The sequence below is a fragment of the Aythya ferina genome (genome assembly GCF_964211825.1).
Source record: "Aythya ferina genome assembly, chromosome: 3".
In the NCBI taxonomy this organism is placed as follows: domain Eukaryota; kingdom Metazoa; phylum Chordata; class Aves; order Anseriformes; family Anatidae; genus Aythya; species Aythya ferina.
Genome location: NC_140298.1, coordinates 44,658,021 through 44,678,791, shown reverse-complemented (window position 1 = coordinate 44,678,791; position 20,771 = coordinate 44,658,021). Strand labels below are relative to the sequence as shown.

General features: G+C 36.2%; 1 protein-coding gene across 3 annotated transcripts in view; it reads left to right on the top strand.

Moving 5' to 3' along the window:
• SMOC2 (SPARC related modular calcium binding 2) overlaps window positions 1-20,771 on the top strand; it is a 146,871-nt gene that overhangs the window by 43,618 nt on the left and 82,482 nt on the right. For all 3 annotated transcript variants that reach the window (XM_084512787.1, XM_084512786.1, XM_084512788.1), the window contains exons 2-4: window positions 86-257; window positions 15,434-15,540; window positions 16,628-16,727. In XM_084512787.1, coding sequence (XP_084368913.1) covers window positions 86-257; window positions 15,434-15,540; window positions 16,628-16,727 — 379 coding nt within the window. The remainder of the gene's footprint in view (window positions 1-85; window positions 258-15,433; window positions 15,541-16,627; window positions 16,728-20,771) is intronic.

The window sequence follows — 20,771 nt, the reverse complement described above, 5'->3', positions numbered from 1 at the left end:
GTTCCTTGGGGAAGGGGATCATGAAACAGTTTTCACCTGAGAATAGCGTTCCTACAGCATTAATATATATATATATATTTTTTAGTTTCTAAGAGTGGACCAAGACAAAGACAGAGAATGCAGCCTGGATTGTGCAGGTTCTCCTCAGAAATCCCTTTGTGCATCTGATGGAAGAACATTTTTGTCTCGGTGTGAATTTCAACGAGCAAAATGCAAAGACCCTCAGCTGGAAATTGCATACCGGGGCAACTGTAAAGGTGAGCAAATCAAAGCTTTCCAATAGTTTTCCTTGATCATAATGCAAAGTAATAGACTTAAAATAGCTTTTGAAATTTAATGAATATTGAGAACTAGTAGTGCTATACTTGCAGTGATGTACAGCTGACTGAAAGCAAGTAGGTTGAAGTTTGTCCTGTCAATTCTGTAACAATGTGCTGCATGAAGATGAATCTATCAGCAAAAATATGACTCCCTCACCCATTTACACTTTAAGTGACTATTAAGGAAATTGTATAGTTAGGACCTTATTCCTGAAGAACCATCTCATTGGCAGACTCAGAGTAACTCTCAAGATTGTTGTCTCCTGAGATTTCTTGTCTACTGCAGTTTAGTATTTTGAGTTAGAGTTAGTTGAATTCAGTGTATGTTTCCTAACTGCTATTGTTAACTCAAAAAAAAAATCTAACTTGTTGATGTTGTTTTGGTTTGTTTCAGAATGTAATCCCCCCCAACATAGTTGTAGAATTGTGGGATTTTTTTCTACAAAACTGAAAGTTGTGTAAACCCTCAAATGGTGTAAATCTGAAATTCAGTTAAATCATTTGTAATGCTTAGAGCCCTCACAGGCCATACCTAGCTACATCATCTACTCTTTTACTTCTGAACTCTGAAGAAGCTGTGCAACATGCGACCCTAGTGCTTCAGTTCCAATTCTTTTAAAGTATACACAGGTTAACCTTTTCACTTTAGAGTAGGCTGGTGCTAGAGATTTCAGTTGACATGCTAAGAGAAACATGCCATAATTCCTCACTGAAGTGTTGGGTGATTCCCAACACAATTAACTACTTTTAAAATGTAAGAATAGCAGCACTCATAAAGATTTACTTTCCCTTTCTCTCTGTCCAAAAAGAGCAGGTGGGAGGAGAGAAGGAAACCCCAGGGACCACACAGGTTCAACCTCTAGGAGGCAATTTTCCACATCATCTTTCCCCATTAGCTCCAGAAAGCCTCTGAAGCATCAGGACTGTTTCAAAGAGACATTCTGTCTCATCTTCTGCCTAGATGAAACACTGTGCTCATTCTTCAGCCCTTTAATAATAAGCCATTGTATTAGCTGATGGATCCATTTACTTATGTGAACAAGGATAACATAATGAAGCTACCTGAGTCAAAGTTTTTGTTACTTTTATGAACAACAGAGAGAATTATTTAAAGCTTTGTTCATTTTGTACATTTAGAGCATTATACACTTATGCAGAAATGAGTTTTCCAAAGTGTTTTTCTTTCTGCTTTTATTTATTTTATTTATTTATTTATTTATTTTATTTAATGTCATCTTCAAGATTTTTTTTTCCCCCCATAGGGATACATTTAATCACCTTACCCAAAATGTATCCAGAAATGCTGACATTTTTTATGCAGTCAACAACTACAATTTGGAGAAGTGCTCATTTGATTTGATTTTTTTTTTTTTATTAACATGCAGCATGTCAATATAATTGTAGACTTGGAATTAGACACCTTAGGCAGCTTAAATGTTTCTAATAACAAATTTTAAAGTGTCTTTTTTTTTTTATTATTATTATTATTATTCCTACTTGTGCCTGCAATCATCAGAAATATTTCAAGCTGTAACAAACAAGTTTTATAGAAGAAAAAGATGATTCACTGGCCTAGCAGCAGTTTCAGTCTTAGCATTACTACTTTTGATAGTCCCATCAAACATTTCCTTACAAGAGCTGAGAAAAGCCTCAGATTAAGACCCCTTTTGAGACAGTTGCTTTTGTGTGGTGACTTTTGTTATTGCAGGTGATGCTTGACCAAAGAGGAAAGAGTTGTTTCAGTAGGGTTAACCAAAAGATGATGGTTCAATTCCAGGGCAACTTTCAAGGTTTCATCATTTGTTTTCATTCTGTGTTGCAATGAAAACAAATTCTTTTGGAAATGTTCATCCGTCCGCCTGAAAAACAACAAAAATAATACGTTAAAACATTGGTTTTGAATGAAGTTTTGAAGTTGTTAATGTTAGCAATGTTAGTGGAAGAAACATGTATGTTTGCCTGTGGAAGTTATGAATGGAGAAAAGAGATGAAGTCATCTTTGGTCCCTGTTATAGGATTCACAACTTTAAATCTTCTCATCCATCATTGATCAGAAAGGGCCATCTTAAGTTTAGATCTGCTTTCTCCTGTCTTCTTTTCAGGTAAAAATCTCTGTTCAGCCCCCAGAAATCTTGTCTGAAAGGGAATGCTTCCAGGGACAATTTAAATTAATCGTAAACTTTGTGACCAGGTTTTTGTGCAGTTCAGTTTATTCACTACAAATCTAAACACCTTCACAATATATGCCCAAAACTTTTTGGAATAATTTTGAGTCCATCTTTTCTTTTTTTATATATTGAGAATGTGGATTTCATTTTACATTGATAAAGGAAGTAAGCTTGAACCACAATTAGATTGATGCCTGCTTTCTCCCTACATATATCTTTTTTCTTTTGAAAGCCATATTTGGATTGGCTATCTTTATTCCTCCTCACTAGTTCTCAGCATTTGTCTGATCTATTTGATTTAAATGCTGAAATTACAAAGGGATAGTTTTGTTTAAAGATGTCTTGTTTCCTTTCTCCTTTATACTTCTGAATTCAAGTTTTGTTCACAGCCAAAGTAATCAGCTCATGTAATACTTTGGAATTACAAAGGAAACAATTTTTTAGGGCCCGAATCTTGTAGCTAAATGATAAAAAACAGTGGCAGAACTTTATATGTTTTCTTTTCTTCTACTGCTGTCTTTCTATTTCCAATAGCTGTAGCAGGGACTGAAATAGCTTTAACAAACCTGAAAATGAATAAGCTTTCCCCTCAGTTCTGAAAATGAATTCAACTTTGACAAAACAAGCATCACAAGTGACTGCTTTCATAGTGTATTTCTTCCTTCATTTCTTCATTCCTTCCTTTGTTCCTTCCTTCATTCCTTCATTTGTTCCTTCCTTCCTTCGAAGTCCTCACAAAGTTTTATATTTCTTTTTTTATTCCAATACAAATATATATATATATATATGTAATATATAATATATAATATATATATTTGGATTCCAGGCAGTGATGAAATCTGTTGCTAAACTTGGAAAAGTTAAAATAAGTTATAATCTTGCTAAATTTCCAGTCTGCTTTTGCAGTTTGAAGGGTTCAAGTAATCTTTGTAAACTGTAGATGGACATTCACATTTTTGGATACTTTTCCAAACAAAATCTGAACTCTGAAGTTCTGGAGTTTTGCCACTTAACTTGACAGAGAAGTTTACTGTGCAACAAGATTATGAATCTAATAAATAAATGTATGTTGACAGTTGAGAAATATTATTTGTGTTTGGGGGACTGTTAAAGTATCACCTGTGACTGCGAACCACTCCACACACACAAATGCTTCACAGTAAATCGGTCCCTGCATACCCCAAGAAACAAACCATACAAGAAGTGAGAGAGCAATGTGCTTGCTTTTATACAGTTCAGAAAGACACAGAGGCTATGTCCACACTACTAAATTAAACATTGCCAGGACACAGTATGACTGTCTTCTTTGGTAAACTGGACAAGAGATTCCTGCTGCACTTTGAGCATGGGCCAGCTAGTGTTTTCCACAAGACTTTATCTACAAGGCTTGGGAATTATCATGGGCCAGGGACAGTCCCAGGCAGGCAACATGCACAGAATCACTTTCTTTTAAGGATTTAAGGCAATTCAGCCTGAGAACTAAGCTAGCTGTTTTTACTGGACTGCCCTGGTACATGTCAGGGTAGATCTACTCCTGTGGCTAGCACAACCTTGGGCACGAGTCCTTTAGCACTTAGCCTTTTTCCCTCCACTACTACTGGTGAGGACGGGACTGGAGTGCTCTGGATGTCACACAGGAAGGCTTGGTAAGTTAGAAAGCTGAGCCTTCAATACTCTTTGTCAGAGCATGTGAAAACTACAAGACAAGTTTCTTACTCTTGAAAATAGAACCAATCATGCAGAAGAACCATTTCTGTGAAGAAAAAAAAAAAAAAAAGAAAAAAGAAAAAAAAGGTTCTAACAGTAAAAAGAAAATAACTCCTTTAAGTTATATCCCTGAATGATGCAGCTGCCCATTATGAGCAGAGTTTTGCCTGTAGGACCAGTAGCTACTGTCTTACAGTTAATGGAGATTTTACAAGATTTGGGACATGGCAGAGGTTACCCCAGAAGGCTTTGCTTGTGTGGAAGCTGAAGCACAGAAGATATCAACTAAAAACAGCTTTCCCGTCAGAAGTAGGAGACGTATGCTCTGGAGACCCCTTGTAGCCTTTGCAGAAAAATTCATCTCGGATCCTTGAAGAGGAAATCAGTGGGGCCCAGGCGACACACTATTATTGCCTCTATCTCCTATCAGTGTCTGGTGTGTAGGAGAGGTTGTCATGGCATAAAAAATTCCTCAGAGTGGGGATGTGATGGAGGAAGGAGAAGAGTCCAGATTACCTCATCTCCATCAATGTCCAGACAGAGGTTTGTATCATTATGCCTGACCTAGCACTGCTTTTCCTTGGGTTTATCTTTTAAATTGGAAAATAAGGCAAATAAAACTCATAACAAATAGATACTATAAATGTGTTTTGCCTTATGATAATGACAATGCAGAATAATACGTTCATCCTATTTAAGGCATCCTTATGGCATTGATGGACATCAGAAGTTTAAGTTTTGATTTGATTTAAGTTTTGATTTGTTTTCATACTGCTTAGGTATGCTTTACATACTGCTTAGGTATTCATCTTTGTCACCCTTTTCATTCAATATTATTTTGAGGCTGGCTTTCTGGTGACTAACAAATCCCTGAAAGCTTGAGGTTTGCCCTACAAGCTATGTGCATTTTAGCTGGTGCTCAAACACATACTGTGCTACAGCTAGAGTTTGAGTGTCCTTTTGAGGCTGTGCTTTGGTTAATTCCCATCTTCTTGAAGACAGAAGTACTGCCCAGTTAAGAAAACAGGGGATGTGAAGTAAGGCCTTCCTGAACCCACCTCACCTCAAAGGAGGTTATAACTCAACTCTTCTATACATACCACTTACCATCTTGGAACAAAGCTTTGTGAAACTTCAGAGAACCTTAGAAGAAAATTCATATTGTCTTCTGAAAATTCTCAAGTTTTAGAACATACTGGCTTCAACAAATTTTGCATAAACAGTCTGTGCAGTTCAGACCATCAACAACATACAGGAAGAAATAAATTAACACATCAAATGTTTAGGGACTGACACATATGAAATAAGGCCCTTGAGCCACAGAATGGATAGTACAAACCTGAATGTGCACAGAGGTGTAGTCTTGGTAACTACTGCATGTACTCAAACTTAACTACACGCATAATTAGTGTGTACTTTGCTCAGTGAGGACTTCCTTCTTAATCTGACAAATGTAAGGCTGAATGTGTGTCATAAGTCATGATATGGGACTACCTGAAACAGGGGGTTTGTTTAGGTTTTGTTTTTCATGGAGTATTTTGTATATTCCATTAAAAAAATCTTTTTTTTTTTTTTTTCTTTCCCCTGTGTTTAGAATTACTCTGTAAAATTTAGTCTCATCACTGTAGAATGCCATTGTACAAAAAAAATTCAAATTTTCTATTGTCATGAGAATTTTGCTTTATAGATTAAAAAAAAAAAAGAGAATGCGTCAATAATTCGTAGACTCTTGTCAGTTTCCTCAATGCTAAAATCAATAGACTTTTTTCTATATATATATATATTTTTTTTAGCCTCTGTATTCCCAAAACTGAACAAGTTTTTTTACCCGTGAACTTCCAAAAGTGAATTCATATTTTTCCTGCGGCAGTTTTCAAGTAATTTTAGGCTTTTCAAGTGGTTTTCCATGACATTGAATAATGTGTATTAACTTTTAAACCTGAAATTATGATGCTGGGTGGAGTTGAGTGGGACTGAAGGTTTTTTTTTTTTTTTTTTTTTTTTTTTTTTTCAAAAACAAAACAAAACCCTGTGCTTCTTTTCCCAGATTTTTATTTTTATTTATTTACTTATTTTAAATAGCAACAAACTTAGTCCTAGCTAGGTTAGTGGAAGATTTGGGATCAATGGAGTTTTTCAGAGTTGAGGAACTTTGAATAACTCAGTTTCCATTGCACAGCCTTTCACCTACCACCTCAGCAACTTCAGGTCTCCAGTGTACAAATTCTATTAGCTGACTGCATCTTCAAAGCAAGCTCTATCTATAACAGGAATGTCTGGTGGAGAGAACACAGTTTTTCTCTCTCTTGGATCACCAAAAAATGGTGACTAGCTGCCAGCAGCAGGTCAATTGGCAGTTTTGCTGATGGTGTGAGGGTGAATTGGAAGAAGTAGCACTTTAGTTCATCTGGGTAGTTTGAACTTCAAGCATTTAAGTTACTTACATGGATGTGTGCTGAGATTTAGGCAGTTTGTCAGGAGGCAGCTGAAAAGCATATTCAATGCCTGTGACTGAATTTTAGATGTCTGTGGCATTCTCATTTTGGCTACTGAGAATTTTTTGCCTGAACAGCTAAGCCTCCATCTCCCATGGAAATTTCCCTCTTAGAGTTAGCTGAGGGGAGTTCCTGCTTAAGTTTGCCCTGAAGGGCACTGAAAGATAATGGATGCACAATATCTTTTTTCCTTCTTCTCCTTCTCCCTTCTCCTTTTTTTTTTTTTTTTTTTTTTTCTTCTTATTCTGCAAATAACAGTAATGAAAACTTGTTCCCTTTGTTTTTAAGTGAATGTACCATGCCCACAATTGGGGTATTAGAGACCATTATTCTGAATCTATTCAGTAAGTAGCTCAGTAATAATATTTGGTATTCTCATGTTGTAATCAGTGGAAAAACAAGTTTATATGTACAGTCCTGTCAGTATATTTCAGCCCTAACCTAGACTTATTGAAACATTCCAGCCAAGGAGCTTGGATTTGTTGTCCATAACATTTCTAGATTCTTTACCAATACTTAATAATTCTGTAATGGCTAGAGGTTTGATATAAATTGTTCCTCACTGTAAGGTTGCAACTGCCAATTTGCATCACATTTCCCTACTTCACTGTCATCATGTAGCAGCAACCTGAGTTTTCTGTGAACTGTTGAACTGGCCTGGGGACCCATGTCTGAGTGGCTCATACTCAAAATAGGAACTTATGTAGCTTTACACAGAATGATAATTTCACTTGTGAGTAGCTTGGCATTTATTTTGGCTGGCACACAGGGTATGCATTCAGAGGTAGCCCCAACAAATCTTTGCTGCTTCCTGAGCACCAAGGATAGCTGTCACAGACACCAGCATTATTGGTATTCTATAGCTATGGAGACCCTCTTTCTCCATTGGAAACCCTAGATAGCTTATGTTTAGCTCAACTTATTTATGGTATCTTAAAGAGCCTATCTGTTTAAAAATGCCATTCTTTTATGGGCTACCATAGACATAACAAAAGGTACTATCTTCATTCTCATGATTCACATAAAGAACTGGAGCACATCAAAATATGAGTGGAATTTCCCATAAAGATGTATTTTACTATTTACTATTTGCTTTACTTAGAAGAGAGAAACACCCAGCATTTCTGTTTTGTTAAAACAGAGCTTTTAGCAATAATGCAAAGTTTCACTCATTTGAATTATTAGTTTGGTGAATGAATTAAAGATATGTTTGAATGTTATGAATTGATATGAATTAAATATCCAAGGACATTTCTGTCCTTGGATAAATATGCAGATATGATATTCCCATTTTGAAGAGAAAGGATTACAGTTGTTTTAAGCTTGTAAATAAATCTCGGTCCCATAACTCACGAATGTAAGCATCCTTTGTGGAAACATTCCTGTTGCCTCATAGCTAAGGAACTGCGTTGTGAATGTTGGACATGGTTTTTGAGTGCACACCTAATCTCGTATTCCCTTGGAGTCTTTCTTCCAGCTCAGGTTTGCTTGCAAGCCAGGTGTGAACTTGACGTGTGCCTGCAGTGTCCAAACACATCAGTTAGGTCAGCGTGTGGGCAGAGACATTGGCTCGGCCAGCCCACCTGCTGCCTGGAAGGAAGCCTTGTGGGCTGCATTTGGGAGCCAGACTGTGCTCCTGAGACGTCTCGTTTGGAGAGGGAAAGTCACAGTGACTAGGTCTATTTTTTTCCCTACCTCCAGTGAAAGTGGGACTGGACCAAGATGTCAATCTATGAAGTAAACCTGAACATATAGTGAAAGCTTGCACAGTCTGCATACTGAAAGCAAAACAGTTTTCACTTGTTCTCCTCGGCTCTCCATTTTCTCTCTCTCTCTCTTTTTTTTTCTAATGTTTTTGAGGAAAAAGGAGGAAAAAATTTGTAAGTGATATCAGTAATATCAGTACTTTTTTTTTTTTTTTTTTTTTTTTTTTTCCCCCAAAATAAACCCTTTCCTTAGGAAAAAAAAAGTTCTGGGCGCAGATTTTTATCTTAAAATACTTTTAACTAGGAGCTGTCTCCTCCTTTTCCAGACCTATTTTCTCACTGTGAATACTGCATTTAATCTGTAGGATGACTGCAAGTTTCCAGATGCACTGCTGGCAGTCCTGCTAATACAAACCCTGTTCAACTCTAACCTCACTATAGCTTGTTGAGCCTTCATTTATGCTGTGTATCAAGCTACTGTAGTGAAGTGTTATTTCAAGAAGAAATACTCAGCATCTTGGTGAACAAAATGTATCTATACAGAGAAGATATGATTTATGTGGTCACTGAAAGCAAGAGGAGATGGCTTCTGATACTGCTTTCTAGGAGGTATTTAAAATGGGGTGGATAAAGTTTTAAGTATGTGTGGAATATTTTTGTGGAATATCCTTTGCTTTTTATATGTGTCTACTGGCACATGGAAAATAAGACAAAAAGCACTGAAATATTATCCAAAATTTGTTGGAGGTGGAATTTATCTCTTATAAAAATACTGAATTTTTTCTTGATTATATTTCTCAAAATGGAATGTGCCAAAACCAGACTGTACAGAAAAAAAAACATAAAAGAGCATTCTTGGGCACAAAAAGATTTTTTAGAACAAAAAGAATTTTTAAAACAAAAAAATGCAAAGTCATATATTTTTTTTCATTTTGCAAAGGTTTTCTTTTTCCAATCATGTAATTTCAATTTAATTTTCTGTTAAAATATAAAATTAAATAAATATAAAATGAAAATCTTAAAACAAGTGAAGTAGAAACAAGTAGTGCTAAAGCAATAATACTGCACTGAAAATTTGAAACCAGAAATAGTTGCAAGGCTCAGATTTTCAGTGCAAGAATTATAAATTGGCCCATATTAGGCTTAGTGAAAGTATTTATCAACTCAGCGTTCTGTTCAGAAAGCCTAGTCTGGTCTTTGTTATGTAAAATATCAGAAATCTGTAGCTTCAGTTTTTTTTGCAAATATTTGATTCAGTTCTAGTCAGAGTGTATCTCTCCAAATGTGACTGTTAGCAGATCAGGAGAAATATTATTGTGCTAAGAAGACTTCCAGCATGACATTCCTTATTTTATCTTAAAGCTTAGCCATCTGAATCACTGGGTAGTTGGAAAATTAAAAAAAATAATAATAAAAAAGTCAACAAAAATGCTACACTGTCTGCCTGCCACTGTTGGATGCCAACAGAGGAGAGTGCAGGCCAAGATTGCTTTGCTGTTTTGTTTGAATCCAGAATGCAGCAATAAAAATAAATAGTGAAAGAGTCAGCTAGCCTTTGTCACAAGGCAAGCCTTTTTTTTTTTTTTTTTTTTTTTTTTTTTTTATGGCTGTCAGGCTACATGTCTGTGCTGACATCCTTTCTAATCCAAGAGGCTAATAATCTCTATCTTTGAAACTGAAACTTTGAGCACATATAGCTTGTTGTGTTTCCAATCACTAGAGATTACTGCTATTTATATGTTTTGTTAGTACAGACAAGATCAGTTCTTTGAAATATGCATTGATTTAAATCAAATATCATAGAAAATTTTCATGTTATGAGTTGTTTGTGCCCTAGAAACCAAACTGTTTTCTGAATAAAAAAAAAAAAAAAGGTGCTAAATGAGCTACAAATGAAGGTTATTTGATTTTTATTGTATCTTTATTAGCAAAAGGATATAGCGGGAAAGAAACATGGTAGAAAAAAGCTCACTAATTGTTAGGACAATCCAGTAAAGTGCTCAGCTGGATAGCTAACTTTAAACACCTTGAGGCACTGTGTATTTCTAAATTTAAGTATGTGTATAGGTATTCTGGCATAATGGAGGGGCAGTAAGGGAAGCCTATGGAGAAACATCAAGAGATATTTGAAATTACTTGTGTCTAAACTAGGTCTGTTTGTTCAAATCTTTGTGACTTTAGAAAAGCTTTCTCTATACCTTAGGAACAGCTAAGTATTTATGGAAAGCCCTCAGGGAAACATTTTCTTCAAACAATTAACTTTAACCACTTTATAAGTAGTTTTAACAAAGTGGTAAATGTTTCTGAACTGTTCAGTGGCATATTCCAGCTACAATAAAATAACTAAATAAAATGTAGAGTGTATTTTATGCATAAATACCTAAGAAGCCTGTGTCACACACAGTAATCTCTTTTAAAGTATGTGACATCTGCTTCAGTGTATTGCTATTGGGAAAGGTACTTTATAGCAAACCAAGAAATACTGGATGAGCTAAATCAAAATCTTTTCCGGAGATTTATCTATTCTTCTGGCAAGCTGCTTACTTTTCCATGAGAGAATCTGGGTTAGATCTCCCTGTGGAGCCCCAAAGTTGCTGTAAATTCAGTTGTATTAAATGTTACTTTAGAGATGGTGTTTACACCCTTGATGATTTTGTGTCATTGTTTTAAAGATAAACTTCTACTCTGCAGTAATAAACTTCTTTCTATGTGGTATATTATTCAAGGGTTAGCCAGTAGAGTTGAAGTAGAGGGATTGCATTTATTTGTTCATTTATTTATTGAAGCTTAGTGTTTTAGGTGCTATACTGTCGGAAATTAAACATAAAATTAGATAAGTTCCAAGTCAGTCTTGTGCTGCCTGTAATGCTAATTCTGTTTTCAGAATTTCCCTTCCAATTTTGGATCACCTTTAGTGTTATTTCAGAAAGTCCTATGTTCCTAGCACTGATGTACACCAGAATCTGGTTTTGGATGCTGCAGCTGCATACTGGTGCCACTTCTGAGATGAAAGCTTTCTGTCAGCCCTGTTTGTCAGCTAATAATGTCCAAGTGAGCTAATTTAAAGTAACCTCCTGCATCTTCATGCTCAGTTGCTATGCCAGGAGAATTTTTTTTCCAGCAAGCTTCTAAGATGTAAAGACCCATTTGCTTGGAGGTAAGAGGATAAAGTCTCATTAACTTAGCCATGAACATAATTCAGAATTACAGTTGGGCATACATATCTGCAAAATTAGTTTTTCCCCTTGTCTGAATATAGGCAAATAATGTCGCATTTCAACAGGCTTTTCACAGGTCTTAGAACCTGTCTCTTCACCATGTCATTCACTGCATTCCTGCTTGAGCCTGCTGGCTTCAATATTAATTCTTACACTAGGGAAATAAATACAGAATAGGGGGGATTCTACCACTAGACGATTCCAAAAGTTTAAACAAAAACATATTTAAAGAGAAAAATGTTTTATTTTTCTTTCTCTATTTTCTTTTAGAGGTAGAAATCCATTATAACAACAATGAAATGAGTCTTTCTTGTTCCAGTGGTGCACAGCATTGCCCAGTGCTTGTTGTTCTTCCAACACCTTGCAGACTTGGAGACCCCTCTGCTCTCAGGTTGTTTGTCACCAGTGTGATGTCATTTACTTGGAAAGAGTTCAGCCTGATTTGGCCAGGTTCTGTGATGACCAAAACCAAAGTTGTGGGCTGGTTAATCAGCACAGATGTACCAAGTAACCCCCTCACCTTTCATTCTTGGTCTTTATTTCAAAGCAGATCAGAGTCCATCCCATTCTGAATTATTCCACTTGTAGATAAAGAGGCAAGTTGAATCTCTATGTGAGAGACTGCGCTGGGATCCCCGTAGCTGTCAGTATTCCTATAAGCCTCCTTCCAACAAGCCACTTCTGCCTATTCTACTACTTTGATATGCTTATGAGTCATCTTCATTATTTTCATTATTACTTGTGTGAGGGGCACAGAGGGGATCTTCAGCAAGAATTGGCTGGATGCGCTCATAGGACTTTGCACAGTGAGTCCTGGATTTGGCTTTACTGAAAGAGTGTGAGCAATGGCCAAGTGGCAGTTTAGTTTCCCTATGGATTATGGTCTAATGTCTCACTGACTCTTGCCTTTTAGGATCTGCAAGATCTCCCAACATCTGTCTTGTCTGATGCTTTAATGTGAGCTCATGTTTCATTTTTACTTCTGGTCACAGCAAAATTTATTTTCTTGTCCTTTTTTCACCTGTTATTTTATATAAATATCTAACCCTTAAGTGTCTTGAATTTTTCCTTTCCTTTGGAAAATTTTGGTTGAAATCAGAAAATATTGCAACAAGGACAGAAAATCAGATAATCAGATACTATAATCTTGCAAATGTATCATCAAAAAAACTATCATAACTTCTTCTGGCTTCAGTAATATTTTATTTGAAATGAATTTAGCTCCTCTGAATTAATAACCTAATGTTCATTAATATTCTCATAAATATTCTATTTATATGTCTTTTTATTTTGACAACCCTATTACATTTCTCCTGTCAGGTTTGGACTGCATCTCCATGTCTCATAGTTATTCTCCTATGGTAATTCCTTGGTGAAATAAAAAATCAGAATTTGGAATAATATTTTGGCTAGATACAATTTCAGATGCTTAGCTTGATAAGAGAGCTTCCTCCTGGGTTTATTTTTGGGTATTTTGAAGCATAGTAATGCCCAACAGCTTTAAAATGTTTCCATGGTTATATAACACAAAACAATACTTCAAACCTGAATTTTATATTCCCCTAAATGTGGTCATTGTTGATTTTAAAGCATATTAGATCATCCAAAAATAGGAGGGTTTCAGAACATCGAGCTGCTTAGAAACAAGTGGTGGACAGTTTTGGAGAACTTCTCTTTTGCCTTGGCATGTTTTTAGGATAATTCATATACTGGAGATAATTTACAACCCTGATGGTACTATTGCAGAGACCTTATGTGATGGAATTTATATCACTTTTCCTTTCAGACATTTAAACCACATGTCATTCTAGAAAAACGAGGACAGAGGTCCAACAAAGTGATTTATTTTCAGTTAAAATACTAGCTACATTAAAACCACATGTTATTAGGTACTGTATGACCAAACCATGCTCAGAATAAGGCTTACGACACCAAAGCTTACTTAAAATGTTTTTTTTCCTTTTTTTTTCTTTTCTTTTCTACCACAAACTTTGGCAGTGCATGCATTAACAGATTTTACCTGAGCTGCACAGTACATTGAGTGTAATTTTTCCCTTGATGAAACAAGTTGTTGAAATACCAGAGAACAAATTAATTGACTTCCTTATTATTTTTTCTCACATTTCTAGATGGTTGAACATTTCTGTCTGTTTTAGGTGACGGCATATCACTGTGATTCTCTCTCCTGAAACCGCATAATATGATTAAGATCAATTAAGACTGAAACTTAATTTTTCAGAGTGAAACAACATGTACTTTGGGCACTTCACCAACATGAACAGTATAACTCTCATAATGCTCCTGAGAGATAAATAACATCTTACTTTACAGAAGAATAAACTAATCCACAGAAGTAATGCTCACAAGTCCAAGACCAGAAAGGAAATCAACAAGAAGATTAGAATTAAGGGGGCTCAGTTCTGTGTTCAGGGTACAGATACTGAGGACTAGTTTCTGTCCATAATTCTACACTTTCCAACCAGATTGTCTGGGACCTGAAAGGAGTTTTTTTTTTTTTTTTTTTTTTTTTTTTCTTTTTTTTCTTTTTTTTTGTGTGTGTGTGTGTGTTAAAGTTGCCAGGTGAGTTGTCCACAACTTGGTGGAGATGACCAGGCAGTTGCACCAGGCTTCTGTGCTGGCTCTGTGCATGCATGGCTAGATGATGCTAGCATAGGGAGGCAAGGTGCATAGGGGAAATGAAACTTAGCTGTTTCACCTGTATGTGACAGAGTAACTCTTGGGGACTGTTAGATGATTAATGATGTCAAGATACACTGGTGTCTAATCGGGAATGGAAAATGTTCTTGCCTCGTTCAGATTCTGTTCAATTTACAACTTGCATGCACTAGAAAACCTGTCCTGTAACTTTATAAGAATTATACAGACATTCACTAATTAACACAATGCCCATGTCTTTGTAATTGCTGGGCAGTTTTCATCCTAGAAGGGAACTGGCCAGTTACTGTCAAACAATCTTTAAACAAAGCAGAGATCAGAAGTAGCAAATTTCTCAGTTTGTATGCTTGAGATCATTCTAATTCAGATGATCTCTGAATCACATCTTGAAATCATTAATACTTCCTTAAGCTTGTCTGGTATTCTCATTTGTCTTGAAATTGCCTAGCTCAAGCAGATGCTGAAGTACTGATTCTGCATCAGCAACATGCTAAAATTTGTAGTGGCTTTAGACAATAAAAGGTACAAAAGCTTATGTTATGTGTCTTTTCTCAGCCTTTGGTTGCCTAATTGAAATATAATATCTGTATTAGACAATATAGCATTTTAGGCAATAGAAACTACTGAATTAAAGCTGGCTAATTTACTGCATTGTCTTGGATGGAGACCAGTACCGGGTAATAAAGGAGATGGTGCAATGAACCACACAGTGGACAAAAAAGGCCTGTGTGGTAGGCTGGCTTGACTAGCGCCAAGTCTAAATCATAAGCTGTTGCACTAAATTTTAGCACAATATGAATTATGTCAAAAATGTTGTTATGTTAGGCGAATTAAGACAATATTGCCCTTAAATTATTGTCTTCCACTGGTTTTCTTTCTTTGTTTCATAGAAATAATGCAACTAATGTTAAATTTTCCCTGATTATAATTCCAGATCTCTTTACATGGACCTCTTTACAGGTGTTGGGCATTACTAATGCCCAAAGCTGTTGGGCGTTACTATGCTTCAAAATACCCAAATTCCAGATCTCTTTACATTTACAAAGGAAGCCTTCTTCCTTTCTCCCTCTCCCACCTTAGGTTATTGTTTATATTTTCTTTACATTGCATCATCCAACTGACTTGTCTTCTCCCTTTCTCTAGATGTTTCCAGATGTGTGGCTGAAAGGAAGTACACCCAAGAACAAGCTCGAAAGGAATTTCAACAAGTGTTTATTCCAGAATGCAATGATGATGGCACATATAGTCAGGTTGAAAATTTTTAATTCAGTATCTTGCGTGTCTGGAAAATTAAAATATGTGTCTTTCAAATATAATGAAATGAAATTTGATTTCAAAATGAAATGCAATTTGTACTAGCAATTATGTTAAAAAATAGAAAAAAAATAATATTTTGTGTCAGCTGAGTCCTTGTTCTTTTTTTTCAGAGTTGGCCAGCAAAAGAGCCAAACATTACTGTTGTGCATGTGATACACTCCCTATTCTTCTAGGCTGAGGCAGCTGAGTCATTCTTGTAGCCCCCTGAATACTCATCAGATGGTAAAATATTTGGAATTTCTGATCTATTACTGATCTAAACCAGAAATCTTGTAACCAGAGTCCATATATTAATGCTAATAGCATGAATCACACAGGATTCTTCCCTATCCTCAGCTGAATTTCTGCACAAGTATATGGTGTGAGGCTAATTAGGTTAGATTATAGAATTTGGAAAGGGCACAGCTAGGTGATTACCCTGTGATATATATTCTGGTCAAGGTTGCCTTCTGCTGCCACTGTACTGCAATTCAGTTGTGGAGTTGTGCAGAAGACCATCCTTCTTGTTTTAAGAGGGAAGTGATATTGGCCCTCAGGGCATATAATGCAATTGATTTCTAAGAGGAATTCCAAGAGTTTCCTTTTTGACATCTTGGGATATGAATAATGCTGGCAGAAGCATTCTGTCCTGCACTTTCAGTGGGTGGAACAATATGTTCTCTGTGTGGACAAAGCTCAAGACTGCTTGCTTCATGAATAGTTTGTGTGTCCCTTGAGGAATTTTGTTGTGAGGTTTTCAAAACACCTGCACCTCACTCTCCTGAAACAGGACATAAACAACTGGATATTTCAATAGTTTTCTCTTCCATTAGATTCTGAAGGACCTACCTCACTTTGCTTGAAAGAAGCTCTTCATAATGCTAAAAAATCATGTGTATGATGGAGATTAAGGTCCATTATGGTTTGTCATTCTAGGTTTTGCCAATATAGTTTGCTGGACACAGTACTCATGTCATGAATGCTGCAGGATGATAGACTTATGTCTGACAGACTGCACGTGGTTCATGTCATTTCTGACAGGTTCAGTGCCACAGTTACACTGGATACTGCTGGTGTGTCACTCCCAATGGTCGTCCTATCAGTGGAACTGCTGTGGCCCACAAAACTCCCCGGTGCCCAGGTAAGATTTGTTCAGCTGACTGGCTTATGACATTGTCTTATGAATATTAGAGTTTAGTTGAGGCATCTGAGTAGACTTAAGGAAAAAAAATCTTCACCAGAGATGTTCAACGCAGGAGCAGATGCTTGTGGAAGCAAGGGACTCTTCCTTGGGGATTAGCAAAATTCAACTGCACAAAAGTTGGTCTAGCTTTTAAGCTAGCTCTGCTTGAGTTCTTCCAAGGCCACTGCCAACCTAAATCTTTCTGTAATTCTATAATCAGTCTACTTTATTTGTATTATTCTCTAGCTATTGAAATGTTTTTCTGCAGTGGTTATTTGTATGATAGTTATGATTCACTCTGTGAAACCATGCAACAGACTTGCAGAGGCAGTTCTTTATATTGCAACTTTCATGCTTGTAAACTCATTGCAGAGTTTCAGAAATTCCAGAGGGCTTTGCCATTTTGATTTTTTAAGTATTTGGCATACAGAAACAAAACAAAACAAAAAACCACTCCCAATCGAAAATAATGACACTGACTTGTAACATAGTCCAGTGAAAGAACTCCCACAGCAAATCTCATGATTGGCCAAATCCAGAGATGAAATAAAAATGAAACAAAGCACTAAGAACATAATGGAATAATTGTCTGTAGAAATTAATTGGCAAATCAAACTCACTTGTCTTTCATCAGAACAATTACCTGTTTTTCAGGAATTTACTTTTGACCTTATTTCATTTATGTTGATAACAAAGATGATGAATTGCCAGTGTATGGACAGTTGCTGGAATTGCTGTTCACCTTGCTTGAAGCTGGCATAATTGCACCCTTTTGACAGATATAGCTCTAAAAAATACTTGAGCTGTATGTATTGCATTTCTGCTTGTGTTGCAGCACCATTCTCTGTCAGAGAGTAGAAAGAATAACTTAAAACTTTTTTTTTTAAAAAAAAAAAGCTAACTGTAGTATAGATAAAGCTGAAAGAAGTGATTAAGATCTTTGAGGGAATTCACCAGGCTTTATCTACTCCCATTGTTTGAACAGAGTAATGAAATTTTTAAAAAGTACATGGAGGGAAAATACCACTATGAAAGTTTCAACAAAGATTTTAAAAAGTTAATTCATTTTTAAGGTCTGTCTTGTTTAAGTGGTTTGCAGAATCTTCCATGCATGTTGCCTGTAGGTGAACTTCAGCCAGAAAGAATAATTTTCTGACTAATCTGTTTGATCCAGTCTGAGAAGTCTCTCTGGCATGACAGTGAATTATGAAAATTAACATAAATATTCAAAAGGTTTAAAATACATTAATGCATGCATTTGTTTTAATATAATTATTGTTCATAGCTTGAATATATCTTCATAAGACATAGGTTAGGATAGTATTTATGTGTTCCAATGTACTATTGATTGTGGTGGTTTTGAATGTCCTTAGCTAGGGCTTCTCTGAAAGTGTGCTCTCGTTGCTTCATAGAATCATAGAATGGTTTGTTTTGGAAAGCACCTTAAAGATCATCTAGTTCCACCTCCTCTATCATAGACAGGGATGCCATCCTCAAGACCAGGTTGCCCAGGGCCCCATCCAACCTGGCCTTGAACACCTCCAGGGATGGGGCATTCACAGCTTCTCTGGGCTTCTTCTACAATATCATTGTGTGTCATAAAGCTTTGTAGCTTCCTTTCATCTTCTTTCACTAACATCAGTGAAAAAGGGCTATACTTATGCTGTATCACAACAAGTGGCATTATTGTTGGCTCAAAATTTTGCTGATTTAGTTACTGTATATTCACTTTTTTTTTTTTTTTTTTTTTTTTTTTGTAATATCAAGGAGAAGCTGCAATGTAGTTCCAGTTTTGTTAATAGATTGATGTGAGAGTTATCCTACATCTACAGGAATCGAACCCCAGTTTCTCTGAAATGTCTTCATGTGCCTAGCAAATAAACTGCCAGATTGATTCAGTTTATTTTGGAGAAGGGAAGTTAGTTTTCCAGAAATGTTAAGGAGAAGGTCATAGTAACATTCAGCTTCAGTCTAGTAGCTCTGAGGTCAATAGACTGTTCCAGGGTCCAGGTGAGTATGTAGTCTTATTCTGCTCCATGAAAAATCATGGGTAATTTTCCAGGTGTTCTTAGATCCTTTGGGACTGTCTTTGCAGATTTCCTACCCTGCTTGTATCGCTGCTCTTATGTTTCATTGCTGACCACTTCTCCTTTGTCTCTCAGGAAAGAAGTCCAGCTACAGCAGAGTTCAGAAATAGATTTGAGAAGCTAGGGGATTTTTCAGTAGTGGTGGCTAAGAGCTCTGTCATGAAGAGTCTGGAGAAACCATCTCACTCAGCAGAGAAGGCAGCTACAGATTATTCCAGAAAGTTATGTGGTATAATAAGGCAAACATTTGCTCTTACATTGTAGACTGAAAGCCTCAAGCACACCTGCATCCCTCTTTCATTTCCCAGAATATGTTCAAAATTGCCATCTGTTTAGGATAACATTTTTTTTTTTTTCCCAGAAGGACTGTTGATGTTTTCCAGATCACTTTTGATCCCCTTTTATATTTACTCTTTAGTTCCACCATGCACAAAAATTATGGTCAAAATATTAGTGGGTATACTGAAGCTGAGTAGATGTACTACTGTCTTAACTAGCTTAACTAGTGTTTCAGGGATGCCATTACTTCCAACACTGTAGTCCCTACTCAGTCTGATTGTGTGGTTACTTGCCTCTTTGCAGGCACTGTCTTGTTCCTTGATGCCACAGGCAGATCTCGTAGCAGTAGTATCCTGACAGCATCACATTTATGTATTTTCACTTCTGTGTATTCTGCAGGCATAATGCTATAACTATTTCAAAGACATTTATACATATTTCTCAGTTTGAATATATCAAACCTTTTTTCTCTCAGGATCACTTTTTGATCTTTTCTCTTTAGAGTAGGATGTACACAGACAATCAAGACAACAGGTAGAATCAATTGTGAACATTCATTTGGAAAGATTTTCTCACAGAAAATGTGATTCTGTACAGCGTGTGAAAAAATCTCTTTTTAATGAAAATGTTCAGTGCTTTTTTTCAATTCCAGGTTAGTTATGCAGTAATGTCAGATTTGGTTTGAATATGAATATGAACAATTGTGCAGTTCTTAAATTATGGGATAATATCTTGCATTTCATTTCTCCAAGTAGAACCACCTTTGGCTTTGGTGAATATCTAGATATAGGAAAGAAGAGCATGACAGCCTGGAAAAACGTGGATTTTAATAGAGGAAATACAGAATAAAATTTAGGACAGGCAGTTTCCAGTTCCATTTACTATCCATGATTGCGATATTGGATAACAATTTTAAAAAGTAATGTCTAATTTTATTTAACTGTTAATATTGGTTAGCTGCATAAAAGTTATCTTAGGTCCTGGGATAGAAAAGTATCACATACATATTTTTTTAAGTATCTACAATAGCTGTTTGAAATTTTGTTCTCATTCTACTGTTCCAGTTGCTCTTATCAAAGATGTCTTTTATGCTAGAGACAAAATGTATGGAAGCATGAAGGCTATAAGCAGCATTAAAAAGTCAGGACTCTCCAACTGATTCATGTAAAACCTTCACTTTAGCTACTACATCTTTACCTGAAAGAGGCTCCTCTTCCATCCTGTCCAGTTATTCCCACACCAACACTTGGTTCTGCTAAAAAACACATGATAAATCTCAAAATGCCATTCCACTCCATGGAAATAATCTCCACTGCTGCAGGAACAGTGGTGAGAAGGAGAGTAAATCAAACACATTCCCATGAGAGCATTAAAAAGAAAGCTCCTTAAAAATGATGAATGTCCTCCAATCCTTTCACTAAAGAACACCAGACATAAAAAAAAAAAAGACATTTTTACAACTCCCTGTGTCTGTTATCAGCACTGCAGGGAACTGCAGAAATTCCATACACACAGAGTCCTGGGAAATGGTGCAGAAATTGAGAAGCAGGTGTTAAATTGTCATTGGAAAACACAGTGTTTTCCTACTGTGGGGTTTTTATGCCATATTAACTCTTTTGCGCTTCTGCCAGTAAGA